The sequence below is a fragment of the Bos taurus genome, chromosome 13, assembly GCF_002263795.3.
Source record: "Bos taurus isolate L1 Dominette 01449 registration number 42190680 breed Hereford chromosome 13, ARS-UCD2.0, whole genome shotgun sequence".
Taxonomy (NCBI): Eukaryota; Metazoa; Chordata; class Mammalia; order Artiodactyla; family Bovidae; genus Bos; species Bos taurus.
In genome coordinates this window covers 75,877,005-75,897,765 of record NC_037340.1, presented here as the reverse complement: position 1 = coordinate 75,897,765, position 20,761 = coordinate 75,877,005, and the positions used below count along the sequence as shown (strand labels likewise).

General features: G+C 46.7%; 1 protein-coding gene and 1 long non-coding RNA gene across 34 annotated transcripts in view; one reads left to right on the top strand and one right to left on the bottom strand.

Annotated features, from left to right (window-relative positions):
* ZMYND8 (zinc finger MYND-type containing 8) overlaps positions 1–20,761 on the top strand; it is a 124,927-nt gene that overhangs the window by 2,041 nt on the left and 102,125 nt on the right. For 25 of the 33 annotated variants that reach the window (XM_025000397.2, XM_025000396.2, XM_005214585.5 and 22 more), the window contains one exon: positions 7,717–7,787. The exons of 1 other annotated variant lie outside the window; for it this stretch is intronic. In XM_025000397.2, coding sequence (XP_024856165.1) covers positions 7,717–7,787 — 71 coding nt within the window. Of the gene's footprint in view, positions 1–119; positions 191–2,602; positions 2,774–3,175; positions 3,914–7,716; positions 7,788–9,625; positions 17,604–20,761 lie in introns of those variants that run through there. 7 more of the 33 variants (XM_010811400.4, XM_059892470.1, XM_010811401.4 and 4 more) reach the window with 4 other exon arrangements.
* LOC132346979 (uncharacterized) lies at positions 4,442–17,252 on the bottom strand. The gene is made up of 2 exons (XR_009497022.1): positions 17,164–17,252; positions 4,442–4,796 (listed from the first exon to the last, which is right to left on the bottom strand). It is a non-coding gene; the product is annotated as an uncharacterized lncRNA (long non-coding RNA).

Here is a 20,761-nt window from a genome sequence, read left to right as displayed (position 1 = left end):
TCACATCTGTGGCTCATGACAGCATTCCATATTCAGTGGTTGGGTTGTGGTGTTGTTGTTGTGTGTGTGTTTTTAATAATCCCGTGTAACTGTTTAAAAAAATTTCCTTTTTGATCAAGTCCCAAATCTGCCAGCCTGTTCTCTCTTCTTAACTGTGGAAAAATGAGACGGTTGCTTGAACATTTGTTGGGTAAGTAAAGCAATCCATTTCTGTGACCATGTATAAAGAGTTTGGCGAACATTTGGGGTCTGTTTGTAACAGGGGGGTCTTGGCTCCAGCCGTTGGGGGCTTTTTTTTTAATGAGCAGGAACCCAAGGAGGGCTTTTAAATAGAGTCTTGATTTCAGGTGACTGTTTGAATCCACTGTTTTTCCTGATAACCTGGGTCTAGGATTGAAGATTATACTTCCTGTTTACCCTCAGACAGGGAGAAATTGTTCAGTTCATTGTGACTTGACTGGAGACCTTGAATTGGGTTTGTTTGGATATTAAGTAGAAAACTCTGGGGAGGCAATCTGCTTGTGAAATGTAAGGAAACTGCTTGGTGTTAGAGTCACAGAGCAGGGTGGGGTGGGGGGGAGGAGCTGGGGTGGTGGTGTGTGTGTGTGGGGGGGTGGTGTCAGTACTTATGTTTTAAGATACTTAACATGTCTGTAAAAATCCCACCCACCGCCAAACTTGGTCTGATTCAGGATTCAGTACATCCCAGACCCGGCCTTTTTCCAAGCCTGCCCCACACATCTGTATGCACGCCTGCCTTTACTTCTGATTTATTTCTTACTTTTTACATTTCCCCTTGATCTCTCAAGGCTGCAGCTAGAACTTCAGAGTCAAAAAAGTAGCTTCTTGCTTAGCGTTCGCTTCAGAATTTCCCTAGACGTTCCACTTCATACATTTCCAGCCTGGAGACCAATCCAGGACTGTAAAAGCTGGAAGTATATTCAGTTGCTGTATTTTGCCAACTTTATGGAGTCAGTAGTCTTTCTTTTAAAGTGGTGTTCAGCAACCCACCTTTGATAACCCATTGGGAAAAGGTCATTTAATAACGAGGAATGTACCTCATTCTAAGCGTGAGAAAAGTCTGTGTAAGACAGGCCAGCTTCTCAGAGTAAAGAGACAGGCCATTAATGATGAAATGTACTTAGAACTGTGTGCTTGTACCCCACACCAGAAAGTTCAGACACTTTAGCTCTTTTCTTTGTTCTTATCTCCTGGCTGTAAATGAAAATTACATATTGAGGTTCATAGGCGCAGTATCTAATCACAAGACTGCTGGTTTCTTGCCGTCAGTGTTTGCATAATAGTGTATTTGTTGGGCTGGAAGGAGACCTAAGGGCAGGGCACTTGTCCTCCAAAAGCTTGCATTAAAATGGCTCCCACAGGTTTGCAAAGCCAAGATCTGTTTTCAGATGTGCAGCCCCAGCAAGTTCTCAGCCCTGGACCAAGCCAGCCTCTTGCCTCTGGTACTGTGGCCAAGCAGCAGACATGAGTCTGTAAAAAGTTAATTGCTCTCAAAGTAGTATTGTTTTCCAGCTTTCACTCGGGGTAGGGGGTGAGGGTAAATAAATGTCTGCATTGCAGCAGGACTAGGTAAGAGGCAGCAGACCTGCCTCACCGTGCAGCCCAATGGGCTTCCTCTTACCAGCTTTTGAGCCAATAGACTTGGAGGAAAGGTTACAGATTGACAGTTGCAGTGGCCGGACCCAGATCAGGCCTTCTGGAAATTTCTACCATCTTTGTTCCTTTTAGGAAAAGGAGGTCTGCTGAGCTGAAGCATCCCCTAGGTTCCATGCCTAGGGCATCTCCCTCCCCCCACCTTTTCTTTTTTACATCAAGGTAGATGGGTTCTCTCTGCCACATTTGTAAATTGCAGAGGGAGGAACAGAACTGTTGGGCTGTTTTCCTTTTTCCTTCTGCCTCAATCCCCAAAGAGGATGCACAGCTGCAAGGAACAAACACAGACACTGGAGCTTTTGATTCCTCTCTTTCTCTCTTTTTTTTTTTCCCTTCAAGACCCTCCAGGATGGATTCACTTTCTGCTTTGGGAAATTAAGTGGCATTCGTGTGGGGGAGGGGGAGTAACTGCTTTTATTAGCTCCAGAAAATGGTCAATGTTCTGTCTGTAACTAAGAATTAATTATATATAATCACTCAGTAAACTTTCTACAGTTTTTCTAATTGCTGCATAGGATCATGATTTGCCTGCTGAAGCTGAGTCTAGTTACTTTTATAATTAACAGCTCAAAGATTTGAGTCAGGAAGAAAAGCAACAATGGGGCCTCCTGGATTATAAATTAGAGATGAAAACAATAGCTTTTTTTTCTTTCTTTCTTGTTACCCCTTTTATTTTAAACAAAACATTCCCCTTTTTCTTACCCGGGGAGAACAGTGGGGAAATGGCTTCAGGTTTTAAACAGGAGAGATGGGGGCGGGGGGGGGGGCCGGTGGCGATGAGTCACTCTTTCAGAAAGCGGGGTGACAGCAACCCAGCAAAACCTGAAAGCAAAGGTAGGTTTTTCTTTTTTGCAAAGTCCAGCCACCTCACATGTGTGTGATCTCTTTGTTTCTCTTGACTCCTTTTCCCCTTCTGTCTCCTGGGCAGAGGCCACAGACATTTGTCAGCTGGAAAGCCCTAGGTCTGGCTTTACCTCTGCTTTGACCCTGAAAAGAAGGATACCTGCAAAAGTGCCCTGGTCACCCCACCGCAGAGGAGGAGGAAGGGAGAGTCAGTGTAGCAAGCCAGCCCTTGCCTTGCTTGCAAAGGCAGAAGCAAGTAAGGATTCACCCTTGGCTTCAGGTTGCTAAGGCTATGGCCGCCCTTCCCCCTCCGCCCCACTCTGCTTACTGATAAACAAGCAGGCAGGAGCCATTTCAGCAGTGCAGCGAACTGGGCTGCCAGCCTGTCCCTCCTCATCAAGATTACCTACCTACCGGCCGGCCAGGAGCCAGCCGCCCGTCCTCGCCCTGGCACAGCGTTGGGCACTCTGCCCTCCTTTCTCTCCTGAAGCTCCAAAACAGTCACCTTGAAAACTCTGAGGCCATGCTCAGACCTGTAACCGTAAATTACATTATCCACTATGAGGCTCTTAGCTCGGCCTGTGAAAGCAGGTTTTGCTAAACCCATGGTTAATTTTGAGGGCTCTGTTGGGGGTGGACAAAAATTAATTTGTGAGTATTCTTTGCGCCTTGGCTAAGGGGGAGGTTTTCCTGTTGTTTCTCCTCTGCAGACTCGGATTGTCTTTTCCTTGATGTTAACTGTCTTAGGACTGGCTGGGTGTTGGGGGCCGTTTCCAGGCTTATTAAATGGCCTTTTTATATTCCTCTGGCCTCAGACTGGGGTACAGCCCTTCAGATGCCTGCTGCCCTGGACGCACTTTTCATTTTCCCCAGCTCCTCTTTGGTAGGGATGCAAGGCTGGTTTCTAATCTACCAGCAAGGGGGAATGGGCTTCCTTCCCCCTCCCCAGCCTGTGCCCTTTTAAGATTTTTGTTGTCTGCGCAGACACCTGTCTGTCTGCACTTTATGCCACAGGGCTGCCTGATTCTTAACCTTCCACCCACCTAATTCGAGGGTAAGGGGGCCTCACTGTAGAGCCTCACATTGAAGGCTCAGGATCTGAAAGAGAAGGGTTTTCCTTAGGAACCTGTGACTTCACAAACTCCCCCTGTCACTGCAGATTTTTTTTTAAGCCTCTAAACGTTTGGTTGTTGGTGTCCTTTGGTTGAGCTTTTTCCTAGTTCTGATATTTAGGAAGGTGGCTTTGAAACTAGCAGGGCTGCTTAAGCCAGAGCTACAGCTATTGAACAAACTGCTACCATTTTAGCTTCAATACAGGAATGAGGCAGTGTTGCCAGACGCCATTTTAAGAATCCTGCATAAATAGCTTAGCTCCCGATGACTCTGCCTGTTTTAGGTGAGTGCTTATATAAAGCTGCTAACCATTCCCTCCCTCCCCCGCCCCCCCCATTTTTAAAGAAATTAATTGCAGATTTAGGGAAGCATGGTGTTTGGATTTTGATATTCCCTCTTTTGTGATCTGGAAGAGGAAAGATGTTTGTATCTTGGGGATGAAATATTTCTTACAGCCTGGACCAGTTTGGTATTTTGAATGAAAGTAAAAAGCTGAAGGAAAAGTCCTTTCTACTGATTGCATGATTCTTGAATTGCTGTGTGATGGTCCTCAGCTGTAGACCCAGAGTCTTGTGCATGCTGGTTATATATTCTAAGAGGGGTTAGATATTCTTGGTTAAAAGTCAAATAGTAAGGGCACTTGGGGAAAAGAAATATCTGGGCATTGTGTTTCCAGGCAGTTTTCTATCCAAACTAGCTATTTTTTCTCTTTTCTCTCTCTCTACTGGAAGTGTGGAGGGGATGGGATTCCTGGGAATTACGGACCAGCCTTGAGTCTTCAGAATTAATAATCAGAAGGCTTAAAACATCCTGGAGGTGCAGTTCATCTGCAACTTTTAATTGCTCTTTTCCAGTGCATGCAGGTTAAGTAAGCAGAGGTTTTCTTGCTCAGGCATTGGGGGAGAAATCTTCTATTCTTTCTGGGCGGGATGGGATGGTCTTGGTTGTGCAGGGGCTGGTTATTTCTTCTTTAATTGCCTGAAATGTATCAGTGTGTGAAATCCAGGGGCAAGTGACTTAGGCGAACCTGTGAGTGTAAGAGGGGATGGTGGTGGGAGCATACAGTATATACAACTAGTTGGTGGGGTATTTTCCTGTTGGGGTGAGAGGCTGTTGTTTGATTTTCAGCTAATTTTACTCTTTCCCTTAGCGGGCCCCCAGCCGACCTAAAAAAAAAAAAAAAAGTAATGTCAGTTTGAAACAAGGACTGCTTGTTCCATTGTTTTGGATTTAAATAATCGGGGTTGCTGGAAGCTAGCAGATATGGAAGGAAAAATGCTGTGTATGTTGTAAGACTTTAATGTGTTAATGACAAGAGTTCAACGTCTTTTCTCCAGACGTAGCCTCTTTTTCTTAATAGTTATTATTTGACTGCTTTTTTGTTTTCCTCCAAATGACTGAACAGTTCTTAACCTAAATTGACCGAGATCTGTGGGGGCATTCAGACAGGTACAAATCTTTTCTCACCACCACTTTTGATGTAATATTCATATTTTCCCCCCACCTAACAACATACTAGTACTTAACACTAAACCAAAAAAGCAAAAAAAAAAAAAAAATGAGATCAGTGGTGTAGAAAAAAGGAAGTCCCTTTAGATGTGGCTATTCAAAATGACTAATTTTGCATTCTGGTCTTTTGTAAATGAATTTTTTTTTTTTTGCCCTTTAAATGCATAGACATTGCAGTTTCCTTTAGTCAAATACAAGTTATTGTGTGTGTGTGTGTGTGTGTGTGTGTGCACGCGCGTGCATGTATGAGTTCCCTTTGAAAGGATGGCTTGCTGATCTGTGAAAAAGATGGTTTTCTGAAATTGTTGTCCTTCAAATCCTTGGCTAAAGCTGGTGGTGCTGTTGTTAGAGTTAGGTGATTATGGTGCCCACTTTGTAATACTTGGAAAGATAAAACAGCTTAACTTTTTTTCCCCTTTTCTGCTCCAGCATTGATTATCTTAAACTCTGCAGCAAATAGCTACCCCTTTGCTAGTTTGCATTTTCTTAGCCTCTCAGCAGCTTTCCTCCCTGAAGTATTCAGCCTCCTCTAGGCTGTTACAAGCCAAATAATTGTTCTCTTGAATGCAGCCCTCCTCCGTGATCAATACACCTTTGAATGTTTTCATCACTGCAGAAATCCTTCAAGTGGGTTTGGGGGAGGAGGGGTAGGCTCTGTAAATGCATAATTGTTTCTTTTCACCACTGAACATTTTGGTTGGATACCAGATTAGCGTTTCTTCCATCACTCAAAATATGGGATCAGTTTCAAGAAGTTTAGTATTTCACATACTTCGTGCTAGAGAGGGGAACAGAATTCTAGTTGCTAGAAAGATCAAGGTTGCTCTTTGTGCTTTTGAAGCTGACCATTTTCCCCCCTCTCTGAAGGGACCGCCTGGGGCTTTCTGTTAAAATTTATTTCCAGTCACCCCAAGCAAGAAACCATCAACAGCATCCATTCGACTGGGTGTGTTACATGCAGGGGGTGTGTTTCGAAGTTGAGAATGTTTGCCTCTTAAGTTGGAAGAAAAAGTACCCGTGCTAAAATCACCTGCCACAAATCACTGTTCTATTATTGCATGTTAGCGACATGTTTAAATTTCAGAGGCGCTGGCTTCTGACGAAAACCGCTTGTGACAACATGTCTGTTGTTTCTCTGGTGGTTTGTGTCCCAAGCTTTCCCTACAGATGCAGTGTGAATGAAATTGTCAACAGGGTTCAATATCAGAGGCCTAAATGTGTTAATATTCTGGCTTAAAAGCAAACTACCTTTCTCTTTCTTCTCTTTGCTGAGACCAGTGAAGTTGGAGGCCTCCAAGTTCTTCTAACTAAGTCCTGAGCTCTCATCTCTTCCTTTTTCTATCTAGTCTCACCAAACACTGAACTCTCCTAAATGCATCTCCACCTGACCCTGAGGTTCCAAGCCATTTGGGACTTTGTCTCATCACTGTCCCAGACCACAAAACACAGGCGGGACATTCTGATTCTTCCTGCCTTACCCAGCCTCCCTCCTGTCCTGGCTCTTGAGGCTTCCAGAAAATTTCAGCCATCTCAATTGGAGATGCACTCATTTCTTCTTGTTGAACCACAGTCCGATGGAAATGCATGTAGAATAATTGCTCAAATTCTTATCACTTTGTTGTCAGCTGAATGTTTGGAAAGTTCTAACACCTCAAATAGTTGGCACTTTTAAAAGCAGATCTTCCTGGCGTGGCCTGAGAAGTGTATGTGTATCCATGGGAAAAATGGAAATAGCCTGCACTTTGTTCAGCTGGGGAGAGTTCTGGCCAAGAGAGGGAGAGAAGATTCTGGTGAAGGGGCCTGGTTTTCCCTACTTCTTGTCCCAACCCCCAACTCTCAGCCTGTCTTTTAAATAATCCTTCCTCATTCCACTTTGGTGGGGGGGGGGGGGATAATTAGTCACAGCTCAGAAGAGTGCTGAATACTTTCTCTAAGCCATGCCTGCTGTAGAGAAGAAACATCCCAGGGGCTGGGAGTGTGGAGACCCCAATCTTAATTCCTGGGCTAAATGCTGGTGGTTTGAATGTTTTGAAGCCAGGCCTTTTGCTTCTAGCCTAGGCATATTTTTCTACTTTGTGATTTAATGTATGTATTTTCATGTCCCTGCCTCATCACTGCCTCATTGGGGAATTTTAAGATTTAGCAGGGAGGTCTGCAAAGATACTCTTTGCCTTGCAGAACTCAAAGAGATCAGAACTCCAAGTACCCTGAAAACCATCTCCAGCCTGAACCCAGTGTTAACAGGAAACTTACTTCCTCAGAGGCTGGGTTTTCACTGGTCCAGGGCGGGAGATTGTAACTGTGTGTCTCATTTAAAAAAAGCCTTTTGCATCCCCCAATAGCATGACAGCTGGAATAGTCATTTGACTTCAAGAACAAACTATTATTTTAAAAAACCCCTATAGGAATCTTAACACTTCGTTTGAAATCAGATGTGGGTTTCTTTCCCCCTGCCTCATCTAAGGATGGGGGATTGTCTTAAAAAGGTGGCTTTGTTGTTAGAACTTCTGAATAAATGCCCCCATGGGGCAAGTTCTCAGTCTACCTAAAACGTGAACATAATTTGCTCTGTTTCAGCTTGGCTGAAGAGGAAATAAAAACAGAACAGGAGGTGGTAGAGGGCATGGATATTTCCACCCGCTCCAAAGGTAAGTAAAAACCTTGTGTTATCTATTCCAGAGCAGAGGAGGAAATTGGAATTCCGTTTTCTTGTTGTTGTAGTGCAGTCAAGTGTGGCTTACGAGCCGAGGTTGCGACACTCCTCCCATTTTGAGAGGTTGGCGCCTTTGATGGATGACCCGCATTTATAGAGAAATCTCCTCCTGATTTTCTTTCCCTTGCATGTCTGGCTAGGTGTTCTGGCCTGTTGGGAATTGTCCTGACAGTCAGTCTTACGTGGTGTGTGTCATGACTGAGGATGGCTGGCTAGCTCTCTGCAGGGTGACTTTTGGGAATCAATTTAAATAAAGCATGTTCTAGAAGCAACGGGCATCTCCAGCCGCTTCTTGGTTTCCGATTTTAATAAAAGGTCTCTTTGGAATTGCGAAGGTGGAACGAAGATGATCCACTTCCTGGAAAACGGTGGTCTTGGTTAGTGAGTAAAGGAAAATGTTAGGACCTCCTGGAATTCTGGGGCTATTGTTAGAATTTTGCGAGTCAGAGTAAACACTGGTGTGTGCTTCTGTTCAGAATCCTGTGTTAGAGTGCCTCAAAGATCTTCTAATTGTGATATTGGTAACTTTTTGTTTGGTCTGTATGAGATTTTACTAGGTTTCCTACGAGGAAGCAGTTATCCACGTTGCCTTAGGGGTGCTTTTAGAAGGTTGATGAAAATGCTCCTCTCCAAACTAAGTGGTTGTACCATGGTGTTGTTATGCCTTCGACAAGTCACTGGGTACCTGTGCTGGGGGCGGCGGGAAGGGCTAGACAGAGGATGAGTATAGACTCGGCCAGAAAGACTCCTTTCCAGCTCACGAGCTTCACAAAATGTGGTTCCATAAAGGGGTTTGAGACAACAGAGCTTTTTGAGGGTTTTTATAAGACAGCCTGTCGTTCTGGGTGATGAGGAGGGTCAGCTGGTGGTGGCTGTTGTTGGGTCTGGCCAGCCTGATAGGGTCTGGCCTGGTTCAAAGAGGTGGGCAGGCTGGGCTGCCCGGGTGGGTGGTCAGTGCCTGGGGAGCGGGAAGAGGATGTTGGGAGGGAGACAAGGCCCAGTCTGAGGCCTGCTGCCCTTCCCCACAGCCCCCACCCAGCTCAGGCTAGACCAGCAGCAGAGCCGCAGGGGAATCTGAACAAAAGGTGTCTGGAGACAGCTGCCGATGGGAAGCAGGTCCCAGCTCCCCTTGGTGGTCAGAATTGACTGTGGAGAAGAAACTCGAGAGAATGGGAGCTGGAGGTGGGCTCTTTGTGCTTGATCTATGCATCACTTGGACACTTTTCTGGCTCTGCTGCTCAGTTTTCTTATCTGTAAAATGGGCTGTTGGGTTAGATTCCAAGAGTCCTTCCACCTTGGGCTTCTCTTGTGAAGATAACGCATGTTGGCGGCATTTATGCAGGCTGTGCTTGGAGGGTCCAGGAGCCTTTTCTTAACCTGGGAGGATGTGGGAGGTCGTGTTCCCATTTTACAGATGAGGAAACTGAGGCTCTGAGTGCTAATGGCTCCCAGGTGGTCAGTGTAGGATGGGATCGGACCACATCGAGGCTCTGATTCCAAGGAGGTGCTTCTTTCCTGAACACTCAGGGCCTGGAAGGGCCCGGAACCCAGTCGTTCTCCAAAAGGGTCCAAACTGGGGACTATCAGCCTGCTCAGGCCCGTCCGTCTGTGTGTGGAGACCCCACTTCTCATCTTCTTGCAGACCCCCTGGACGTTCCTGGCCCTTCACCCTATGTCTGGGCTGCCCGAGGTGTGATCACTCTGGGATCATCTCTGTCCCTCTTTCTTATCTGCACCTCCCCATCTTCTCCCAACAGCAGCCAGGGTGATCTTGGAAAAACACGTCCATCGGATCTGTCTGCTCTTGCTGAGTCCCTCCACTGCCCTTCCCGCACCCTCAGGCTCCAGTCTGCAGTCACTGTGACCGTCCTGCCTAGCCTGAGCCCTTCAGCTTCCTTCTCTTTTGTTTACCTGGGACGCTCTGTGCGCCTGACCTCACTTGAGCTCCCCGCTGCTCCTCCCCCCCGCTCCGTCTTCTCCTGGGGGCCCTTTGCTGGGAGCATGCCGCCCTGGGTCCGGCTGCCTAGTTTTCTCATCTCAGCCGTCTCAGACGTCATCTCCTCAGGGAGGCCTTCGGTGGCCACCCAGTCCACGGAGCCCTTCCATTGTTTTCTGATAGGTTTTCAAAATAAGCCTCATTTTAGAGCAGTTTTTAGCTTTCTGGATAAGCAGAGTGTTCCCATAGTACCTCCTGCCCCCGCCCCCCACACACACAGGTACACACACCGTTTCCCCTCTCTTATTAACACCATATATTGGTCTGGTCCATATGTCACAATTAATGAATTGTTGTGCTTCATTCAGATTTCCTTAGTTTTTTCCACTAAGATCCCTTTTCTGTTCCAAGACCCCACCCAGGCTCCCACATGACATTTAAGTGATGTGTCTGCTTTAGAATCCTCTTGGCTGTGACAGTTTGTTAAATCTTCTTGTTTTTGATGGCTTTGCTAGTTTGGCAGTATTTTGTAGGATGATCATCATTTGGGGATAATAATTTTCTCATGGTTGGACTGGAGTAGCCTGGAATTACAGGGTTTCTGAGAGGAAGGCTTTAAAGTGCCGTTTTCATCACATCATATCAAGGGTATGTACTGTGAATATAGTTCACCATTGGTGATGTTGACCTTGGTCACTTGGCCAAGGGGATGGTTGTCAGGTTTTTCCCTTTCCTTTTTGGAAGGAAGTCACAGTGCCCAGCCCACATTTACAGAGTGGGGAGCCACGTCCCATCTCCCGAAGGCCAGAATATCTACATAAAGTATTTTGTATTCTTCTGTGTGGGAGATTTGTCTTGTTTTCCTCATATGTTTGTTCAGCCATTTATTTATATCAGCAGGACTAAACTGTTTTATACTTTGGGTTATAGTTCAGTACTACTTACTTATTTTGTTGCTCAAATTGTTCCAGCTTTGGCCACTGGGAGCATTTTCAGTTGGCTCCTGTGTCCCTTTGACGTCATTGTTGGTTGATCGGTTGATTGACTGAATACTGTTTTACTTTCTTCCACTGCAGAAGTGCTCTGGGCATTTCTTAGGATGCTTTAGGCTCGTTTGGGTCTTCCCTGGTGGCTCAGGGTACAGTAGAACGCTGCCTGCAGGACAGGAGCCGCAGGAGCCACAGGTTCAATCCCTGGGTTGGGAAGATCCCTTGGTGAAGGAATTGGCCACCCACTCCAGTATTCTTGACTGGGAGATCCCATGGACAGAGGAGCCTGGTGGACTACAGTCCATGGGGTCTCAAAGAGTCGCACACGACTTAGTGACTAAACCACCACCACCACATAGGCTCATCTTGTATGTATTTTCTGCCTAGAATTAGCCATTTCCCTGAGGCCCCCTGTTTGTTATTGGAGAATAGCTTTAGAAACCAAGATCTGGGTGCTGGATGTGCTCATTGCTACTGAGGTGTCTTTGCTTCTAGGTCCTTTGAGCTGACAGAGTGAAGAAACACGTATGTGCACGGGAACCTACATGCAGGCGCGTCTATAAGTACTTCTATCTGTATCTATGTTAAATTGAGCTCCTGCAGGTGTCTCTGAGTCTGATCCATTACCACCTGGATCCTTCTAGCTTTCTGTCCGTAAAGTAATCCCTGATCTCCCACTCTCACAGTGAGAAGTGGCTCCTACCATCTGCCATTCCTTACCATTTTCTGGTACATTTAAAATCGTAAAAAAAAAAAAAAGTTCATCTGGCTGTACCAGATCTTAGTTGCAGCATGTAGGGTCTTTAGTTGCAGGCACGTGAACTCTTAGTTGCAGCGTATGGCGTCTAGTTCTCTGACCAGGGATTGAACCCAGGCCCCCTTCACTGGAAGCGTGGAGTCCTAGCCACTGGCCTATGGGGGAACTCCCCATTTAAAGTCTTACGTTCAGCATTCAGCTTGATGCACTTTAACACGTGTGTGCACTTGTGGAACCACGGCCCAGATCAAGGTGGTTGAACATTCACGGCATTCCAGAAGGTCTTCATAGCCCTTGTCCACGATATTATGCTTCTATTTGTTTGTTTGTTGATGGTCTCCTAGGCTATGTTGCAGGCCCCTTCTCTCTCCAGGGCCTACACCACCACTGTCAACCTTTCCCTTCCATTTGAGAGGCAGGATGGCACGGAGGTTTAAGAAAACCTGCTCTAGTGTCAGACTCCCTGAGCTTGCATTCTGGCTGCCCTGTGCCTAGCTGGGCCGTTCTTCATGGCTCAGTTTCCCCTTGTGCATGGTGGGTGATAAGAACAGAGGGTTATGGTGGAGATTAAATTTGCTCACATGTGCAGAGCACCCAGATCAGTGCCAGGAACATGGCTAGTGCATGGAAGTGTTAACCATGATTAGAATCAGCTGAGGAGGGATACACTTGTGTTGATAAGCCTATCAGGTGGAAGCCTTACTCAGCAAGTTCTGCTTCTTTCCCTGCTTCCAGTCTCCAGGAGGAGGGCGTGCTATGCTATGCTATGCTATGCTATGCTAAGTCACTTCAGTCGTGTCCGACTCTGTGTGACCCCATAGACGGCAGCCACCAGGCTCCGCCGTCCCTGGGATTCTCCAGGCAAGAACACTGGAGTGGGTTGCCATTTCCTTCTCCAGTGCATGAAAGTGAAAAGTGAAAGTGAAGTCGCTCAGATGTGTCCGACTCTCAGCGACCCCATGGACTGCAGCCTACCAGGCTCCTCCATCCATGGGATTTTCCAGGCAAGAGTACTGGAGTGGGGTGCCATTGCCTTCTCCGGGAGGAGGGCATGGAGGTCGTTAATGAAGAATTGTATAATCCAAAATATATAAACAGTTTATAAAGCCCAATATCAGAAAACAAACAACCCAATCAAAAAATGGACTGAAGACCTGAATAGACGTTTTCCCAAAGGAAACACACAGATGGCTTTTGGGCACGTGGAAGATGCTCAACGTCGCAAATGTCAGAGAGATGCAAATCAAAACTTTTAACAATAAGAGATCACCTCATACCTTTCAGAATGGCCATCATCAACGAGTACAAATAATGAGAATTGGCGATGATATGGGGAAAAGGAGACCCTTGCTGCATTATTGGCGGGATGGTAAATTGGTGCAGCCCCTATGGAGAACAGTATGGTGATTCCTCAAAGAAACTAAAAACAGAGCTACCGTGTTACAGCAGTCCACTCCTGGTTGTGTGTGTGTGTGTGTATATATGTAAGTAATTTGAAAAGACACGTGCACCCTGATAGTCATAGCGGTACTATTTACAATAGCTGAGATACAGAAGGAACCCAAGTGTCCATCAAGAGAAGGGATAAAGAAGATGCATATGTACACATGAATACTACTCGGCTATAAAAAAGAATGAAATTCTGCTTTTTGCAGCAACACACATGGACCTAGTCAATACTTGGCTTAGCAAGATAAGTCAAAGACAGGCACTGCATGCTGTCACTTAGGTGTGAAATATATATACGGGCAGCGTAGGGGTATGGGATTAAGAGCTACAGACCACTGTCTATGAAATAGATAGACAATAAGGATGTACACACAGCACAGGGAATTCCAGTCACTTTGTCATAATGGGGTATAATCTGTAAAAACACTGAATTGAAATGCTATATACTTGAATTTAATATAACATAAATCAATAAAAAATTGTACTTCAGTTGAAAAAAAGAGAATTGTATAGGGTAGCCCAGCGGGTATGCTCAGGACAGGCATCCTATCCTCTGAGACATTTGGACTGATTTTCTCAGGACCTTTGGAGCCTCTGTTCTGGTGGGGAATCCGGAGGGGAAGGGGTACCTGGTTTCTAGGGAGACCTTCCACTCTCCCCAGGGACTGCCTTGGACGGCTTTCCTTGTGTGGAGCCGAGCTCCCACCCTCCAGGGTCATCGGATGGCCAGGTGACTGACTGGCTGCTTCTCTGTCTAGGGAGCCTTTCTGATAGAACCTCTGGGGTTAGGTGAGGATGCTGCATATGCAAAGAAAGGCCTGGAGTTATGATACTGGGTTGCTGGGGCTCTGAGAGCTAAAGTTAGCCTGGTCCGAATGTGACCCCCTTGCAAAGGCGGGAGTGAAGGCTTATCTCTCTTAGTCCCGATGATTCGAAATCAACCTTGTGAGGCTGTGGGCTCCGTGAACACATACTTGTTCCTCTAGCCTGCTTTTCTTACGGTTTGGGAAATTCATGCTTCAGCCCTTACCTGATACCGTCCGATTGGGGTTCTTTTGTTGTGAGCAGCAGAAGCCAGGTCGGGTTCTTTGGAGCAGGGAAGGGATGGACTGGAAGGTGGTCAGTTGCCTCATGGACTCAGCGGAGTGGCTGGAGGCCCAGGGCTGCTCTGGGCAGTGAAGCTAAATGTACAGTCTCTGCAGATCAATAGGACAGAGTCCGCAGGGAGAGTCCCTTGCCTAGTGTCTTTTTTTTGCCCTTTGCTCAAGGAAGGGCTGGTACTAGACACTTGGACCCCCCAGGGTTGCCCTCACTGGGGAAGAGATAATTCCTCAAAGGAGGATGAGGACCACCAGGCATCTTGGGAAACTGGCAGCATCATGCCCTCCTTGTGGGTGGAGAGGAGACCCTGAACTGTCGTGGAGAAACGTAGAAATCCTAACAGGAATTGGCTCAGAATTCTTTCATTCTGTTCCTGTGTCTAGTTTGTACGACCTTTTAGATTCTCTAAGTGAATTTCAATTTGTGCACCCTCTTCCCCCTGACACATACTCACTTATTAACTGAATAATTCCCAAGCCAGTCATTGCCATAACGCCAGCCCTGGCATTTACTGGAGCGTTTTAGTTCTCAGGAGACAAAGCTTTCGCACTTTCAAGATGTCAGGTTGACATTTGTGTCCAGGGGTAATGATCTGCTGAAAGATGCTAGAGCAAAACTCGGAACTACCGTCGAGGTGCCAAGTGTGTTTGCCTAGCTGCTGTTTTCCTGAGTACTTCCTAGGTATCAAGTATTAGATGTAGATTACTTCATTTTATTCTCTTAATAATGCTGTGTTACAGGTGTGTTGTTATTCCCATTTTATAGTTCAGGAAACTGAAGCTCAGAGGGATTAATGAAGTGGCCAAGTAGAGAAGAGAGGTTAGGTTTTATCTTTGATTTTAAACCTTTGTACTTGGTCATGAGTCCCCAGGATCCCGGGTGAGATGTCCTCAGGGGACAGCAGGTGGACCACTGAATGTAGCTGGTATCCAGGGTTTGGGGGCCTTTGGTGGGTGGGAGACCATCTGTCCTAAAGGGGTAGGGTGCCTCCATCTGATTGCTGAACAAAGCAGGAACAGGAATATGTCTCACTTGGTGTCACCAGCTGGGATTTTATTCCCCTCCGCGCCCGCCTCCTGTAAAAATGCCTGGTTTAGAATCGTGATCTGTGTAGCCCAGTTTCTGAAAGACCATGCACGAACCCAGCAGGACACATCTCAGGGTCACAAGTGGTGGGAGAGTTGTGGGTTTGCATTCTCTGCAGGAGACTGGACACAGCACAGTTCAGTACGGGATTTTAGCCACACGACGTAGGAGTGTGGCTCCTCCAAGGACAGGGACTTAAAGTCTGGAAAGTGATGGACGCTGGGCGCTCACGGCCCCGTACAAAGGCTGCCGTTTGGGCTGCCTGCGTCTTGATCCTGCTCTGTGTGCATTTTGCAGTATGATTGTGGTGTGTGGATGCCAGGCTGCCGAAGCTGAAACCATTTTTTAAAAATGTCTGTGTAATGTCACCCGCGCAAGGGAACGAGTCACTTGGAAACCATGCACAGATGCAACGGAAGCCCAAGATATTAAAATCTTGAACAGTATCATTCTTGCTGAGATTTGCCTCGGTATGAGTCTGTTTTCCAAGACAGGAAGCTGGAGAATATACAATTACAGCAATTTGCTAACCAGCCCGACCTTAATTAGTACAGGATCCTCGTTCTCACTGTTGTATGTAAATTAAGCTTGTTTCACAAAGGGACTGTTTATGAGGATGGCTCTCAGACAGAGACCTTGTACCATTCTTTTTTTTTCTCCCCAAGGAAACTTTAAGAAAATACAACCGTAAACACCCATTAAATCACAGTGCGAGGCTGAAGTGCTGAGAATATTTCTTTTCAAAAATGAGCATCAGTATTTTTAACTCAGTTTTGGCTCTTTCACATTTCCTCCAGCCCGAGAAGTACCGTCCTTGTACTGTGCAGTGGAAGGAGCTGATTTGCGAGTTAGATAACTACCAGATTGTTCCTCTCCCAACAAGGTCTAAAATATCCTGCAACTCTTGAGAATGTTGGATACGGCTTTCTGAATGAGAAACCTGCCTTCTCTTGGCCTGCAGAGCCTCGGTGCAGTCTGCTCATGGAATCCTGTCAGCACCTTCTGTGCAGTTTATCTCCGTGGTTCACTCGTGGAAAACCTTGCGTTTGCCCCAGTTTTGAAGCCTGACCTACGTTAACGTGTTTATGTGACTGCTGTTGTTCCAGAAGACTGTGATCTACAATGATCCATTTTCAACCTTAGTTTCAAAAGAACCATCTCTCCTTTTTCCTCCTCCCAGTGCCTCTGGAGTTAACATTCTAGGTCTGAGGCCTTTTAGAGATCCTGGCACTTTTTTTCTTTTTGCTTGAAAGTTTCAAAGAGTAGTTATTTCACTTTGCTCCATTGGTGGAGGCCCTTTGATGATTAACTTGAGGGGAGCAAGCTTGGCAAGCCCACATCTCAGAGTTGGGGTGAGTGGGGGTGCTCCCCCGCGCAATTCTGTCCTGCCTTCAGCTTTCCTGGAACCCAGAGAGCCAGCGTTTCAAAGGGAACAGAACCATGGTTTTTATTTTTAAAGTATTAGTATTATGTTTGGCCGATTTGCTCAGCATGTGGGATTTTAGTTCTCCAACCAGGGATCGAACCAGTGCCTTTGGTGCTGAAAACACAGTGTCCTAACCACTGGATCACCAGGGAATTCCCAGCAACATGTTTTTTAATCCAGTCACAGAATTGTTCAGTGATCATCTTGTTGTTTAGTTGTTCAGTCGTGTCCAACTCTTTGCAACCCCATGGACTGTGGCCCGCCAGGCTCCTCTGTCCATGGGATTTCCCAGGCAGGAATACTGGAGTGTGTTGCCATTTCCTTCTCCAGGGGACCTTCCCGACCCAGGGATCAGACCCTTATTTCCTGCATTGGCAGGTGGATTCTTTTACCGCTGAGCTACCAGGGAAGCTTCGTTCAGTGAATCACCACAGTCTTATTTTGGAACATTTTCATCACCCTAGTAAACACTCCCTGACCCGTTAGCAGTAACTCCCCATTCGTTGCCCATTTATCCCAGCTCCTGGTAACCACTAACCTGCTTTCTTCCTCTCTGGATTTGCTTACCTGGATCATTTCGTATAGATGGAATCATTTAGGGTGTGAACGTTCATGTCTGACTTCTTACTTGTAGATTAATGTTCTTATGCTTATTCATGCTGTAGCACATACCACTTAAAAAAATTATTTGCTTATATTAAGGCTGTGCTGAGTCTTAGTCGTGGCAAGCAGCTTTGTGGCATGTGCACTTCTTAGGTGCAGCATGTGGGATCTAGTTCCCTGGCCCAGGGATTGTACCCCGGCCCCTTGTGCTGGGCGCGTAGAGTCTCAGCCACTGGACCACCAGGGAGTCCCCTCACCCCACTCCTTGACTCCTTTTTATGACTTTATAATGTTCCACCACAGTATTCCGTTGTCACATTCTGTTTATCCGTTTATCTGTCGATGGACTTGAGTTGTTTCTTTTTTTTGGCTGTCATGAAGAACGGAGCCGTGAACGTTAGTGGGTGAGTTTTTATGTGGGTGTATGTTTTCATTTCTCTTGGATGCAGACCTCGGAGTGTGGTTACGGGGTCATAGGGTAGCTCTGTGTTTAGCCTTTTGAGTAATGTACAGAGTTTTGAACACGCGCAGGTCTTTCCCACATTCCCTTTCTTGACCCTGCATCCTTCCTATTAGTGTTTCTCCTTTTTCTGGCCTCTCCATAGCCAAATTTGGTAAAAGGAATGTCAGTACTTAGGTCTTGGTTTCCTTACTTCCTGCTTTGTTCTGCCAGCTCCGTGGTGGCATCCACCGAGACGCTGCATGTTAGCAGTTCCCGCCGGGCTTCCTGTAGACTCCAGGGGGTGGTGTCAGCACTTCGTGCCCTGACCTAGCAGAGGCAGTGGACACTGCTGATCATTCTTCTCCTGGAACCTGCCTCTTCTTGTGCTTTTCCTCTGATTTCCCTGGCTCCTCCTCTTCTCCCGACCACGGCGTCGCTGAAAGCTTGGTTCCTCATCTTACCCAGCACGTTCTTTCCCTGGGTGATCTCGCCCACATCTGTGGCTTTATGACTCATGAATATCTTACTTCCAGCCTAGATGTTTCTTGAGTTACGATGCAGAGGGCTAGCTGCCTACCTGACTGCCCGACCTGTTGCTCATGGGCGTCTCGAACTCAACATGTCCCAAACTGATTTCACTGTCTACCTTCCCTCCTGCTCCCCCAAGAAAACACCTGCTTCTCTCCCATGGTGAATAAGCCAGGACTCTGCCAGTTGGCTAGGCCAGGATATGGGACTGAGCCTTGATTCTTCTATCCTTTTGCCTTTTTTTTGTTGCTTTCTTACAATAATACATTGTACATACCACTCTTCTTCAGGTTATCACCAGTGAACTGTACTAGTCTTTTTTTTTTTTGGCTTCACCCAGCAGCATGTGGGCTCTTAGTTCCCCCAAGCTTGCACCTCATGCATTGGAAGTGGGGTGTCTTGGCCACTGGACCATCAGAAAAGTCCCCGCAGTAGTCTTTTAATTGGGCTCCCATCTCTCATCTGCCCTACCCTCCTGATCTTTCTAAAAGGAACCTCTCTTTCAGCTACCACCTCCTGCTTTGAAGTCTTAAGGGCTCGCTTCTTGGTATTAGGATGAAGAGCAAAATCCTGATATCCTTGTGTGTGAGCCTTGCCTGCCTTTCCAGCCTCCTGCCTCTGTGTGCCCCTTTCTCTCTACTCCAGCCACACTGATCTTTTCAGATCCTCCGAAGGAAGGTCCTCCCCGCTCTTTTTTCTCCCAACATCCTACCTGCCCTGGGTGCTCCGGCTCCAGGTGGGGGTGGGTCCTGCCTCTTGTTTTTGTGCATCTTATTTTCCCTGGTGCCCGTTTTACCACCACTTGTTCCAGATGGAGCACAATAAATATATCTCTTGAATGAATGAGTGAATGACTTGACTTTGTCTACCAGGTGGATAGAACTCCTGGAGAAGGAAGTAAAAGCAGCCTTTCAGCTAGAGTGGATGGCTTTGTTTCCAGCATCTTCCGCGCCTGGAAATAATTACCTAAGCTCAAATTTCTTCTCTCTCTGAAATGATCGGTGGCTTATCTGTCTTTCCCCCCAGGGATATGGGGCTCTTTGAAATGGCCCCCTTCCCTCTGATTTCTTTCCTTCCCCAGGTATTAAGCCCACTTGTAATGGGCCCTTTTCCAAACACAAGTGCGATTGTCTTGCTTGCCTGATTTGGGCTGCTGGTGGCTCCAGAAGATGACCCCAGTCCTGAGTCGAGATTCAAGGCCCTGCTCCATCTGTGTTTTCTGGGACTCTGGTCAGTGTCCCTGCAGAACTTGCCCCTCCTATTCAGCCTGTCCAACCTGAGTGCCTGCCGGCTCCCTCCTACTCCTCACCGGGTCGTACCTTTGTTCATCCTTCCAGGCTGCTCTCCCTGGGGACCTGTCTTCTCCACGTCCTCGGGGACCCAGGCTCCCCTCTTGTGGAACCTTCCCGGGGGAAATTCCCTAGCAGTCTGTCGAGTGGTTTGGATTTCATGGTTTCACTACCCGAGGGTACAAGTTCGATCCAAGGTCAGGGAACTAAGATCCTGCAAGCTGCAAGCGTGGTGAAGAAAAAAGAAATCACCCTGGAAAGTACCCTAAATTGGCCAGGAAAAGGACAGGATGGTAATCTGCTCAGATCAGACTTTCTCACACATCCTGAAGGTTTGAGAAATTTCCAACCTAGGCTGAAGGTGGCAAGTCCACAAACACTTCTAGCCCCCAAATCATTTTGCTTTGAAGGCTACTACCAGATTCTTCCCTTAAGCATGGGTGGAGGATTCTGAAGGATCCCGCTTGCCTGCTGAACTTCCTCCCTTGTCTGTTGTATCAGATCAGATCAGATCACATCAGTCGTGTCCGACTCTCTGCGACCCCATGAATCGCAGCACACCAGGCCTCCCTGTCCATCACCAACTCCCGGAGTTCACTCAAACTCACGTCCATCGAGTCGGTGATGCCATCCAGCCATCTCATCCTCTGTCGTCCCCTTTTCCGCCTGCCCCCAATCCCTCCCAGCATCAGAGTCTTTTCCAATGAGTCAATTCTTCGCATGAGGTGGCCAGAGTACTGGAGTTTCAGCTTTAGCATCATTCCTTCCAAAGAAATCCCAGGACTGATCTCCTTCAGAATGGACTGGTTGGATCTCCTTGCAGTCCAAGGGACTCTCAAGAGTCTCCAACACCACAGTTCAAAAGCATCAATTCTTCGGTGCTCAGCTTTCTTCACAGTCCAACTCTCACATCCATACATGACCATAGGAAAAACCATAGCCTTGACTAGACGAACCTTTGTTGGCAAAGTAATGTCTCTGCTTTTGAATATGCTATCTAGGTTGGTCATAACTTTCCTTTCAAGGAGAAAGTGTCTTTTAATTTCATGGCTGCAGTCACCATCTGCAGTGATTCTGGAGCCCAGAAAAATAAAGTCAGCCACTGTTTCCACTGTTTCCCCATCTATTTCCCATGAAGTGATGGGACCGGATGCCATGATCTTCGTTTTCTGAATGTTGAGCTTTAAGCCAACTTTTTCACTCTCCACTTTCACCTTCATCAAGAGGCTTTTGAGTTCCTCTTCACTTTCTGCCATAAGGGTGGTGTCATCTGCACATCTGAGGTTATTGATATTTCTCCCGG